The sequence below is a fragment of the Aethalodelphis obliquidens genome, unplaced genomic scaffold (genome assembly GCF_003676395.1).
Source record: "Aethalodelphis obliquidens isolate GAN/ISIS:26980383/991018 unplaced genomic scaffold, ASM367639v1 scaffold32, whole genome shotgun sequence".
Lineage (NCBI taxonomy): Eukaryota > Metazoa > Chordata > Mammalia > Artiodactyla > Delphinidae > Aethalodelphis > Aethalodelphis obliquidens.
In genome coordinates, this window is record NW_020837976.1 from 11526387 (window position 1) to 11540307 (window position 13921).

A 13921-nucleotide genomic window follows, 5' to 3' on the forward strand; every position below is an offset into this window, starting at 1 on the left:
GAAGGAAGGAAGGAAAGAAAGAAAGAAAGATTAAATAAAGATAAAATAAAGTTATTAAAATAAAAAATTATTATTAAGGAAAAAAAATTTTTTAAAAAGAAAAGAAAAAAACAACGGACGAATAGAACCCTAGGACAAATGGTGGAAGCAAAGCTATACAGACAAAATCTCACATAGAAGCATACACATACACACTCTCAAAAAGAGGAAAAGGGGAAGAAATCATAAATCTTGCTCTCAAAGTCCACCTCCTCAATTTGGGATGACTCGTTGTCTATTCATGTATTCCACAGATGAAGGGTACATCAAGTTGATTGTGGAGCTTTAATCCGCTGCTTCTGAGGCTGCTGGGAGAGATTTCCATTTCTCTTCTTTGTTTTCACAGCTCCCGGGGCTCAAGCTTTGGACTTGGCCCCGCCTCTGCGTGTAGGTCGCCGGAGGGCATCTGTTGTTCGCTCAGACAGGACGGGGTTAAAGGAGCCGCTGATTCGGGGGCTCTGGCTCCTCAGGCCGGGGTGAGGGAGGGGCACGGAGTGTGGGGTGAGCCTGTGGCAGCAGAGGCCAGCGTGACGTTGCACCAGCCTGAGGTGCGCCGTGCGTTCTCCCGGGGAAGTTGTCCCTGGATCCCGGGACCCTGGCAGTGGCGGGCTGCACAGGCTCCCCGGAAGGGGGCGTGGACAGTGACCTGTGCTCGCATACAGGCTTCTTGGTGGTGGCAGCAGCAGCCTTAGCGTCTCCTGCCCGTTTCTGGGGTCCGCGCTTTTAGCCGCGGCTCGCGCCCATCTCTGGAGCTCCTTTAAGCAGGGCGCTTAATCCCCTCTCCTCGCGCACCAGGAAACAAAGAGGGAAGAAAAAGTCTCTTGCCTCTTCGGCAGGTCCAGACTTTTCCCCGGACTCCCTCCCAGCTAGACGTGGTGCACTAACCCCCTGCAGGCTGTGTTCACGCCGCCAACCCCAGTCCTCTCCCAGCGCTCCGACAGAAGCCCAGGCCTCAGCTCGCAGCCCCGCCCTCCGCGGCGGGTGAGCAGACAAGCCTCTCAGGCTGGTGAGTGCCGGTCGGCCCTGATCCTCTGTGCGGGAATCTCTCCGTTTTGCCCTCCGCACCCCTGTTGCTGTGCTCTCCTCCATGGCTCCGAAGCTTTCCCCCTCTGCCACCCGCAGTCTCTGGCCGCGAAGGGGCTTCCTAATGTGTGGAAACCTTTCCTCCTTCACAGCTCCCTCCCACTGGTGCAGGTCCCGTCCCTATTCTTTTGTCTCTGTTTTTTCTTTTGCCCTACCCAGGTACGTGGGGAGTTTCTTGCCTTTTGGGAGGTTTGAGGTCTTCTGCCAGCCTTCAGTAGGTGTTATGTAGGAGTTGTTCACGTGTAGATGTATTTCTGGTGTATCTGTGGGGAGGAAGGTGATCTCTGCGTCTTACTCTTCCGCCATCTTCTCGTCCCCTCGAAAGTCGTTGTTTTGTGTAAAAGACACTGAGGTGGTTGCAGGCAACACAACCTGTACCATTTGATCTAATTTCACGAAACTCCCCCTATAAATGAGGAAAACCATCAGGGGGAGTCTCACATGAGCGCTCATTGTAAAAAGACATCACGTGATGAGCAGCCTGCTTACTCGGAGCAGCCTTGCCTCTGGTGAGTTGTCCTAAGTAGCCCTCCTCCTGAGTTTGAGTAGGAAGGCTCCTTTTCAGTTGCTGCCCTAGGACTTTGGATGCATATACATATTTAAGCAAAGCTAAAAGGAGATAATTAATGTCCTTTCTCAAAAATTAAAATTGTGGCACGCTAGTTACAGGCTAGTTGCCAGCAGTATTACTCAAGCCTCTGGCATCACAATCTTCATTGGAGCTTTTAAAAATAGGTACAGATTTCCCACCCCAGATGTACTGATGGGTGATCTCCAGGAGTTGAGCCCAGGAATTTGTATTTTTAGATGCTTCCCCATCGTGCTCATGTCCAGCAGGATTAAGAACCCTGCCTTCCTTACCTTTTCTGACAAAGGGAATGTTGGGAGCACTCTTGTCAGTAATGGCAGAAGCATAACCAAGTTAGTTACCTCCAAAAAACTGGTCCTTAATTTTTGTTGAGTGTTGGGCCTGTGCTTTTATCAATTCAGTATTCATGCAGCATCGCCTCCATGCCACACACTATCCTAGATGCCAGAGAGCCTGCATTGTAGAGACCATACAGAGAGTTTTTCCTCAGTCAAGCAAACAATCCTTGAACATACTCTGGCTCTGATAGGTTTCTAAGAGCTTTGCAAATATTGTTTCACTTAACCCTCCCAGCAGTCCTATAAGGTGGGTACCATTATTATTCTTATTTTAAAAAGGGTTTAGGAAACTGAGAGGCAGTGAAACTAAGTAATTTCCCCAGTTTTACTTGGTGTGGTTCAGTAATTAGCTCACCTGCAAATCCTTCTCAGAAAAATTCACACACCTACAATTTTTTACATGAAATTTGGGGGCTCCGTAGACTCTCATGGATATCAAGTTAAAGACTCCTGTCCTGGAAGGTGACAGCTACAATACTGTGAGTAAACACGACTCCCCATCAGCATTACTGAGTTCTGAATACAAACAGTTCTTTTACTTGATTGACCCTTTTCTTGCTGTAGTTTATCCATGGAGTTTCCGTCCCCTTACATCCCTGGACTTCTTGCTTGTCTTTTCCTGTCTTTGATTACGTATTGGATGACTGATGTATTTTGGACATTTCATTGACTACCCTTCTAATTTTGTTACTTCTAGATTACCTACATTCCTTCAATATGTGAGGGATATTTTCCTAGCATCAGATAATTTTCAGTTGACTGACACCATGTGCCTTCTCATCGTTCTAAGTTTTCCCAAGAATGTTACCACTGAAATTCAGCTTTAGTTAAGATCTGTCTGATTTAGTTTTCTGCTCTTTGAGATCTTTATTTTGGTTCTTATTGGCTTATTCTGCCTGTAATACAGTACTGTCCTATATTCGTTTTAATTTCTTGTAGGGATCCCACGTATATGCTAACTCAAAATTATAGGAGTTGGTCTGTTGATTTGCAGTCTAGATTTCAGGCGGTCAGAGTTTTCCTTTGTGTGGTTATGTGGTGTGCTGTGAACGTCTTCCTTCTATGCCTTATGCCACCTTAAATCTATTTTCCCATGAAAATAATAAAATGTTTACACGTATGTTTTATACAGTGCTGTTTTCCATATGAGATATATATATATTATATACATAGACGATATTTAATAATATTAATTATATTTAATAATATTCTTATTAATCAGCTAGCTGAAATTTGGCTGCCAGTGGGTAGATTCTGTGTGTTCTCCATCTAACCTAGTATCAGTGGTATCTCTGCTTGATCTGGCCCCAGGAGACCTTATTCCTAGCTGATTATTCTGCTCTAAATTCATCTGTAGTGTAGTTATATTATTCTTTTCCTCTCACTATAATATAAATTGTGGTTTAATTTGAACCCATCTTAGGGAAAGTTGAAAGAAAAGAGACTAATTATGAAGGAAGGGTCCTCTATCTTCCTTTCTCAGCCTTCTGAATTTTAGTGAAGAACGCAATGATCAAATACCCAAAAAGTGTATTCAATTTTATTTCCCTTTCATTTTGAGGATTTAATTTAACTAAAAGGTTGAAGAATATTTTACTGAGGTATTTTCCTGTTATAGCGGTATTTCCTCACACAAATATGTTTCTTCCTCTGGGAATGTTCTCTCTTCTGCTCATCTTTGTAATTGCCTGTACTCTAATTTAACTTCATTTAGAGCAGCATATTCCCCTACCATCTGATGCTGACATTGTAACTTAGTATGACAGGAAATAGTGATTTACAATATTGTTGATTGCAATTCTGATAAACTTTACCTTATGACCTGAACATTAGGCTGAGTTATTTCTTGATATTCTACACTCACTTTTTATGGAATATCTTTACAGTAAGAGATCTACGTGAAAGAATTTTTAAAAGTCTTGCCTCACATGAATGTAATCTAGTAGAATCAACTTTGATGACCCCAAATATGTTTATTTAGTGAAATTTCCATCTTGTCTTAGGTTAGACACTTAGATATTGTACTAAAATATGGTGATGGACACCTTTTACATTGGGTTAATAGAACTTAATCTTTGGAAGTCATTTCCATTTCAAGATTTTACAACATACCCATCTTCCATTGATCTTAATTATTTGGTGATGTTGCATCCTTTAAGGACTATGTAACTTTCTATTATAAGGACATACTTCTACTTTCTGACTTTAAAAAATTTAGGTCTTATACATTGTTTTGCTTTTCAGCCCATATTTTTTTTAATCTTTTTAGTATGCAGTCTCCCTTACTTACAGAATAAAAATCAATACTTTTTAAACAGAAGTAGAGTTTATTTTAGTTATGATTATAAAAGCAGTAGAAAAACCAATCCATCATAAACTATGGTTTATGGTTTATATAAGCTAAACATGTTACTTAGTGATTATAAAATTAATTTTATGCATTTACTTCTATGAATACTATATTTGGTGAGAAATCCAAGTTGTACCTTTCATGTTTTGTGGTTGAACAATAATTTAATATTTCTAATTTCTGTTCAGGTTGGGCATGTCAAGAGAGGACTCTATAAAACTCACATCTGGACCAAACAATGATGGAGCTGAAAGTAGTTCTTCATGTGGGACCTCTGGCCTTCCTGGTCTATCTGCACAGGCTCCCTTGAAAGAACAACAGCCAAAAAGCATGAAAAGTCCAACTTCTCCGGAGCCTGATTTCTGTGCTACACTTTGTCCCATGGTAGACGTAGGTAAAGATGTAATGACAGAGTCAGAATCAGAGGACATCCTGATCCCCGAAGAATCTGTGATTCAGGAAGAAATCGAGGAAGAGGTAGAGACTAGCATCTGTGAGTGCCAGGATGAGAATCACAAGACAATACCTGACTTTTCTGAGGAGTCAGAAAGTCCAGCCAACTCTCATGAGGAGCCCCAAATAGCACCTCCTGAAGATAACTTGGAATCCTGTGTTATAATGAATGATGTTTTAGAAACTTTGCCTCATGTTGACGTTAAAGTGGAAGAGAAATCAGAATCTCCCCAGGAAGAGATGTCAGTTGTCATTGATCAGCTAGAAGTCTGTGACTCTCTCGTTCCTTCCACTTCATCTGGGACTCATGTCAATGACACAGAACATAAGGAGCCAGAAACTGCACTAGAGACCAACACTCCAAAAATTAAAACAGGGTCATCGTCTTTAGAAGGCCAATTTCCAAGTGAAGGAGTCGCTGTAGATATGGAGCTGCAGAGTGATCCTGATGAACAGCTTTCTGAAAATGCTTGCATCTCTGAAACATCCTTCTCTTCTGAGAGCCCAGAGGGAGCCTGTACCAGCCTGACATCCCCAGGAGGGGAAACCCAATCCACTTCAGAAGAATCATGTACCCCAGCCTCCCTCGAGACAACGTTTTGTTCTGAGGTGTCCAGCACTGAAAATGTGGACAAATATAATCAGCGAAATGCCACTGATGAAAATCTTCATGCATCTTTGATGTCAGAAATCTCTCCAATATCCACTTCACCTGAAATATCAGAAGCATCTTTGATGTCCAATTTACCGTTAACATCTGAAGCATCCCCAGTGTCAAATTTACCTTTAACATCAGAAACCTCGCCCATGTCTGATTTACCTTTGACATCAGAAACTTCTTCAGTGTCTTCCATGCTTCTCACATCTGAGACCACTTTTATATCCAGTTTGCCACTTCCTTCAGAAACATCTCCAATTTCCAGTTCTTCCATGAATGAAAGAATGGTGCATCAACAAAGAAAGTCAACTTCCATATCTGAAGAACCACTCTCCCCCCAGAAAGATGAAGGTTCTGCCCCTGCCAAGCCCCTGGGAGAGAGCCTTACCTCTCAGCAGAAGCCTCTATCAAATACTCCTGAGCCTATCAAAATGGGTTCTTCTTCCATTGCTCCTGAAGCATATTCATCAGAAGAATTGCACAATAAGACCCTGAATCAGCAGCCTTGTAAATCACATGTTGAAACTGAGAAGCCTTATCCCGCTTCGATTCCAGAACTTCCTTCTACAGAAATGATAAAAGTTAAAAATCATAATGTCCTGCAAAGAACAGAAAAGAAAGCGATGTCTTCACCATTGGAATTACCTGTCTTTTCTGAAGAGACAGAGAGTAAGGGAAATGAGCTCCCATCAGCTAAATTACAGGACAAGCAATACATCTCATCGGTGGATAAGGCTTCATTTTCAGAAGGCTCTAGAAATAAAATGCATAAGCCAGGGAGCTCACAGAATCGGTTGGAGACCTCTCATACTTCCAAGTTGTCAGAGCCCTCCAAGTCCCCAGATGGGGTAAGAAATGAAAGTAGAGAATCTGAGATATCGAAGAGGAAAACTGCAGAGCATCACAGCTTTGGGATCTGTAAGGAGAAGAGGGCTAGGATAGAAGATGACCAGTCAAGCCGGAGCATCTCATCCAGCAGTCCATCTGAGAAAGAACAGCCTCCAAGAGAGGAACCAAGGGTTCCACCTCTCAAGGTATGGTATTTTTTTTTTAAAAAAGGGAAATTCCATAGATAGGCTTTTTCTATTTAGATACTTAATTTTTCAAAAATAAATGTAGCAGTTTATAATCTAATACTCCCAGCACCAGTCTAATATTAAATGATCCTTTTTCAGACTGCGTTGAGCTCATACAATAAGTTTAGATAGATGTACATATTTAGACCTTGGCGTTTAAGGAGAAAGAAGGGCGGAGGGAGAACAGGCCCTGGAGGAGCCCACAGGCCACCGAGATACAGGGTCTCTGGGGGACTCCACAGTGTAGGACAGAGACCTATATAAACTTGGAAAAATTGGAAAGATAATTCAGCATCCTATAAAAGTTCAGTAGGACTAGAGAAAGCAGTAGTCAAAAGTCAGAGGCTTGCCCTCAAGAAATGAAGGTACGTGTTATCTCCTCATTCATTTTCCAACAAATGTTGAACATCCCCTCTGCCTAACAGAGAGGAGCTAGCTTCTGAAAGAGCCTCATTAAATATTTCTTGAATAAATCAATGAAATCACTTCACAAACCCTGAGGAAGATGCTATAGATACATAGGTATACAAATCCTACTATTTTATTTCCAAAATAATAAAGAAGTATTTAACTTCACACAGTAATAAAGCCTGTAGACAAACATTCCTATTTATATATTTTATTTTGATCCCAGGTAGATTTTAACTCTCAGAAAACAACTCTTGTATATAAACTGACTCTGCCTAACTAAACTAAAAATTAAGGTTAACTCAAAGAATTACAGACATACTCAAGATGTGTTTTTCTTAATCTTTCTCTTTATTTTGCTCTGCTCTGACATCTACTTTTAATATGTGACTCATGATCTCCCTAAGGTTGACTTTTAGGGGTGTGATTGTAATTATTCTATTTAATAAAGCAGTCCCTGTTAAATAAGATTCTAGAGATATAAAAGATGCATATTAAGCTCCCATTAAAACCCTGCTATGCATTTTAATTTCTGAAGCAATGAAAAGAAAAATATAAGCATGCTTTCCATAGGAAATAATTTTAAACATTTCAGTCTAATTTTTTTGTCAAAAGCTTATTTTCAAAGTGATATACACTTTATGTAAAGATAGATGGATAGAGAGATACAATAAATATATTTAATGTTTGTTAGGCTTCATGTTTTTAATTTTTTAAACTAAGGGAAATATTTAAAAGGTAAAACTGAATTCCTTTTCTAAATTCATCTATCACTGGAACCTTTGGATTAGAAGAGAGCCATCAGAAATTTGAAAATGAGAAACGAGATAGCTCAGGAAGATGAACCATCTACCAAAGTGCTAAAGCATAATTCCAAATTGACACGATCCTGTAGTATGTGTCAGGTATTTATAATGTCAATATATGTAAATGCACATATGTTAAGAAGAGAGGTGTAAGTTTTCTAGGAAAATTTTTTCTAAAGGAAAAAATATAAGGAAATACAGTACATGTCAACAGCACAGAATGGGGAGCCCAAAGGCTCTGTCACTCCCTAGTTATATGAACCCAAGGCAGCCCATCTCCAGGGGCTCAGTTTTTTCAACTGTAAACGAAGGGCTTTAACTAGATCCCTGCCAGCTCTACAAATCTGTGACTCTGGGAATATTCTTAGTGACTGAAGCATCATAGGCATTGCTTTGGGTTGTTTGTTGTTCGGTCTTGTGCCTCACGAATTTGGTGATGACTGAGTCTCTTAATTAGATGAATGGGTGAACAGTGTGGGCTGGGACATTTACTAAATTCAGCAGATTGTAGATTTCCAATATCAGGTAAGCTGCCCAACCCGTACTCTCTTTTGGAGGCAGAAAACTACAGTTGCCCTTGCTTTCAAGAAAACGTAATAATAATAATAAAATCCCTTTGGAAAGCAAAGCACTTTCACAAGTATAGTCTCATTCCATCTTTATAACACCTCTGTGAAAGAAATAGACCAGAAATAACTAGTCTTACTGTTTACAGTTTACAAAGTCATATTGTATGCTTATTTTATATATATACATATATATATGGCGGCATGCTAGGTGGTATGGGACCACATAAAACCTACAGAGTCTCTGACTCAGGGAGATTATTGGAGAAACTGAAGTACACAGTGATTTGCCTAGGTTCACAGCATTCCTTTGTGTCAAGCCAGGCTGAGAATTCTAGTCTTCTGACCCTTGGTTAGGGCTTTTTTCCTTTTTCCTTTGTGTCAAATTAAGACAGATAAATTAAGGCAGATAAATTCAAATAGAGTTTTGAATATCTCTATTCTTCCTGGCTGGCCTGAGTATCTTCATGCCAGCCAGGAAGATAAGTTGAAAGCTGACTATTTCTAACTCTTTTTAGCTCACCTCATTTTAAGAAGCCTGGGTTTTGTTTCCATTTATATGAGGCTTTAAAAGACGTTTCATTTCCATGCCAAATGAAGTCACCGGTTAATATTTTATGGATTGAAAACAGAGGTTAAAATTTTAAATTTTCCCATTCGTGCTGCGTTTATTGCTGCTTTATACCCCAAAGGCCCATTCAGGGTATTAGGTGCCGTTCTTGCCCCCTTAGGAGAGGATGCGGCTACTCCCCGCCCTCGCGTGCCTGTGTGCCCACGTCCCTCTGTGGTCACGTACACATGCGCCTTGTCTGTGATCGTGTACACGCACTTTATCTTTCGATTTTCCCCCTTCCTGTAGATACAGCTTTCCAAAATCGGGCCACCCTTTATTATCAAGAGCCAACCAGTCTCCAAACCAGAGGCTCGCGCGTCATCTGGCACATCGGTCAGTGGCGGGAGGAACACGGGAGCCAGGACCCTGGCGGACATCAAGGCCCGAGCCCAGCAAGCAAGAGCCCAGCGAGAGGCGGCAGCAGCGGCAGCCGTGGCGGCGGCCGCAAGCATTGTTTCGGGAGCTATGGGGAGCCCAGGAGAGGGCGGAAAAGCCAGAACTCTGGCGCATATCAAAGAGCAGACGAAGGTGAAGCTCTTCGCAAAGCATCAAGCCCGAGCCCACCTCTTCCAGAACACTAAAGAGCCCCGGTTGCCTCCGCTCGGCTCAAAGGAAGGGCCTCCAAGCTTAGAAGTCTCTTCTGCCCCTGAAACAAAAATCGAAGGCTCGCCTGGTGTCATCATTGTCAATCCAAACTGCCGATCTCCCAGCAACAAGGCTGCGCACCTCCGGGAGCCCACCACTGTACTACAGCAGTCTCTCAACCCGACCAAACTTCCAGAAATTGCCACGGACTTATCTGTGCATAGTTCTGACGAAAACACACCTGTGTCACACTTGTCTGAGAAAATTGTTTCATCTACCTCTTCTGAAAATAGCAGTGTGCCCATGCTTTTTAATAAAAATCCCATCCCCGTGTCTGCCTGCAGCACTGCTATGTCGGGAGCAATTAAAGAACATCCCTTTGTGAGTTCTGTTGATAAATCCTCTGTCCTAATGTCTGTTGACAGTGCAAACACTACAATTTCTGCTTGTAACATAAGCATGTTAAAAACCATCCAGGGAACGGACACTCCATGCATAGCCATTATACCAAAATGTATTGAGAGCACCCCTCTTCCGGCCACCACGGAGGGCTCCAGCGCAGCGAGCCCCCGGGATGACATGCAGTTACTGGCACCCAGCAGCAGTGCTGGCAGCCTAGTCTCCAGTCAGTACACCTCTGTGCCAACTCCCTCCATTGGAAGCAACTTGCCAAACCATCTCTCCACTAGCTCTGTCTTGATTCCCCCAACGGGAATGAACAGCAGATTTCCTTCTGAGAAGATAGCCATGCCTGGGAGCGAAGAACAGGCCACCATGTCCATGGGCACCACTGTGAGAGCCGCCCTCGGCTGCAGGGACCCCGTCGCAGTCACTGACGCCCTGGTGGCATGCCCACCTGTCGCAGCGTTTACTGCAAGCATGCTGACTGTAAACTCTTATGACAGTCCTCCCACGTTAAGTGCTGAAAGCTTGGACAAAACTTCAGGGACTCGGAACAGGGCAGACACTTCTGGGAGACCTCAGCCACCCCCCGGGGGCTTCGCACCAGCAGCCATAAACCGCTCGATTCCGTGTAAAGTCATCGTCGACCACAGCACCACGCTGACCTCTACGTCATCTCTGACTGTCTCTCTTGAGAGCACAGAAGCCGGCGTGGACCTCCAGAGCAGGTCCGGGAGGACGGAAGCAGCCGTTCAGCCCGTGGCGTGTCCGCAGGTGTCTGTCATCAGCAGGCCTGAGCCGGTTGCAAGTGAAGGCGGAGATCACGGTCCCAGTTTCATTGCTGCTTCCGCGGCAAAACAAGACAGTCAAACGATGCAGGCCACCTGCCCGGGTCTCCGTGAAGGGCCCCTCGTGGTTCCAGATAACTTAAACGCGGGGACTCCTCTGAGTCTCAGCTTTGCTGAGCAGGCGCATGGCATAACCACGTTCAAAAGTGAAGCCGACACAACCTGTAGCCATCAGTATAACCCGGGCAGCCGGATCTGCTGGGGCGAGGACGGGGTGAGGAGTGCAGGACAGCCTCTGCTCAGCCACCCTGGTTCCAATAAACAGAAGGAATATCTGGAGCAGGGCTGTCCGAGGGCCATCAAGACCGAGCACGCCAGCTCCTCGCATGTGGCGGAACTTCACCCCAGGAATCTCATCACAAGCGTCCCTCTCCCAGTGAAGTCCGAACCTCACGACGTGGACAGGGGCTTTAGGATGGACGCCGACGACTTCCCTGGCCCTGAGCTGCATCCTCCAGCTGCAGGGGCAGCCCCGAGTGTGCAACAGACGCAGACCGTGCAGGCCCCCGCCTCTGGTCCCATGGAAGAGGCCATCTCTCTGGCTACAGACACCCTGAAAAGAGTTCCCAGTGCAGGGAGCTCCAGCTGCCGTCTGTCATCAGTGGAGGCGAACAATCCCCTCGTCACACAGTTGCTCCAGGGCAACTTGCCTTTGGAAAAAGTGTTGCCCCAGCCCAGACTGGGAGCCAAGCTCGAAATCAACAGGCTTCCTCTGCCTCTTCAAACTACCTCAGTGGGTAAAACAGCCCCCGAGAGGAACGTGGTTGAAATGCCCCCTAGCTCTCCCAATGCAGACGGGAAAGGCTACCTGGCAGGAGCTCTCGCACCACTACAAATGAGGAAGCGGGAGAACCACCCCAAGAAGAGAGTCGCCAGGACCGGGGGGGAGCACACTCAAGTGAAATGTGAGCCAGGGAAGTTGTTGGCGGACCCAGATGTGAAAGGGGTGCCGTGTGTCATCAGCTCCGGCATGAATCAGCTGGGACTCAGCCAGCCGCTGAAGCAGGAGTGGCTGAACAAGCACCCTGTGCAGAGCAAGATGGCTCACAGCCCTGAGGTCAAACAGCAGAAGCGGCTGCTCCCCTCCTGTAGCTTCCAGCAGAACCTGTTTCACGTCGACAAGAACGACGGCTTCCACCCCGACGCTGGGACCTCCCACAGACAGCAGTTTTACCAAATGCCTCTGGCTGCCAGGGGCCCCATTCCTACCGCGGCTCTGTTACCAGCCTCTGCCAAAGCCCCCGTGGGCTGTAACACGTTTTCCTTCAATAGGCATCTTGAGCAAAAGGGACTGGGAGAGGTTAGCCTTTCCTCAGCACCTCACCAGCTAAGGTTAGCCAATATGGTGCCCCCCAACATGCCCATTAAAGAAGGTGATGACATGGGGGGGACCCCGCACGGGGTGCCGCACAAAGCACTAGTGCATCCCCCGCCCCCTCCCCCCTTGGCTCTGCCCCCACCTCCCCCGCCGCTGCCGCCACTACCTCCACCTCTTCCTAATCCAGAAGTCCCCTCCGATCAAAAACAACCGCCAGTTACCATGGAAACCACTAAGAGACTTAGTTGGCCACAGTCCACGGGCATATGTAGCAATATAAAATCGGAACCTCTTTCTTTTGAGGAAGGTTTAAGCAGCAGCTGTGAACTGGGCATGAAACAAGTTTCCTATGACCAGAATGAAATGAAAGAACAGTTGAAGGTGTTTGCGCTGAAAAATGCAGATTTCTCTTCCTATTTGCTTTCTGAGCCACAGAAGCCTTTTACCCAATTAGCTGCTCAGAAAATGCAGGTGCAGCAACAACAGCAGCTCTGTGGAAATTATCCAACAATACACTTCGGTAGCACGAGCTTCAAAAGGGCAGCATCTGCAATTGAAAAGTCCATTGGGATTTTGGGAAGTGGCTCCAATCCCACCACGGGTCTGCCTGGTCAGAACGCTCAGATGCCCGTGCAGAACTTTGCCGACAGCAGCAACGCGGATGAGTTGGAACTGAAATGCTCTTGCCGGCTGAAAGCCATGATTGTGTGCAAAGGCTGTGGGGCCTTCTGCCACGACGACTGCATAGGGCCTTCTAAACTCTGTGTAGCTTGCCTGGTTGTGCGATAAGAGCTGAGTGAAAGATGCAGTATCCCTTTTCACCACGGAAAAGCCAAACGGCGTCAGCAACAACAAATTGAACAGCTCAGTCGTTTATAGCGTGCTAATTTATTTTACTTTGGAACAGATGATCTTTTCTCTAGATGATTATTTTCTTGCGTTTCTGGGAAAGGAGAGATCGCATTCCAGCCGAGGGGCTCAACAGCATGTCTTTTACATATTTAGTTGCCATTTGCAGCTTTGGAAAGTTTCTATTCGTGTGTATACAGGTCACTCCCAATTTGTTTCTTTCTTTTTTTAATCCAGGTGTAGATAGGAAAAGGACATTTTAAACTACTTAATGGTAACCAGCAATGGAGATGTGGAGAGAGATCGGTAACAGCAATTTAAGGTGGTGATGCATTCTTCTGTAGATTAACCATTACAGCGAGGGTTCCAACCGTTGACTCCTTTGGACCTACCTTTACCATAGTGGTTACATCATATTTGGAAAAGGGAATCTGATTTCAGTGTATGATTCCTTGTATTTACTCATATCACAAAAGGTATTAAAGGAGGTATGCCATTAATGAACTCCACTGTCCTTATTCTCTTTCCTCCCTTTTGACTCTTTTCAGAGACTGGCAGATTCTCTGGATCTGCCTTGGACATGGTACACATATTGTAGTGAAATGTCTTTTCCACCTGAAATTGCAGTGTGGGCCTCATGCCCAGCAATCTGGTTCAAGCCCTTTGACACCCGAGACTGTAAGATCAGTTGGACAACAGAGAGCCATAGGCCCAGAGGATTTCAGAGCTTCATGTGTGGCTTCTAAGAGCAAGTATGAAAAAAAATGTCCTAAAATTCAAAGCAAACAAGTAAAATGCTGTGTATGCAAACACACCTAAATGCGTTGGCGATGTAAATATCGGTCCATTCTATTCACTCTAATACAATTACTAGATATTAAAATTGGGGGGAAATAATCGTAACCCTTTATTGATGACACCAGTGTATTCCGGCTTCCGA

The 13921-nt window shown here is 44.7% G+C and overlaps 1 protein-coding gene across 1 annotated transcript in view; it reads left to right on the forward strand.

Moving 5' to 3' along the window:
* ASXL3 (ASXL transcriptional regulator 3) overlaps window positions 1-13485 on the forward strand; it is a 141117-nt gene extending 127632 nt beyond the window's left edge. Inside the window, exons 10-11 of the mRNA XM_027127702.1 lie at window positions 4588-6544; window positions 9226-13485. Of these exons, the coding sequence (XP_026983503.1) occupies window positions 4588-6544; window positions 9226-12921 (5653 nt within the window). The 3' untranslated portion in view covers window positions 12922-13485. The remainder of the gene's footprint in view (window positions 1-4587; window positions 6545-9225) is intronic.
* The last annotated feature ends 436 nt before the right edge of the window (window positions 13486-13921 follow it).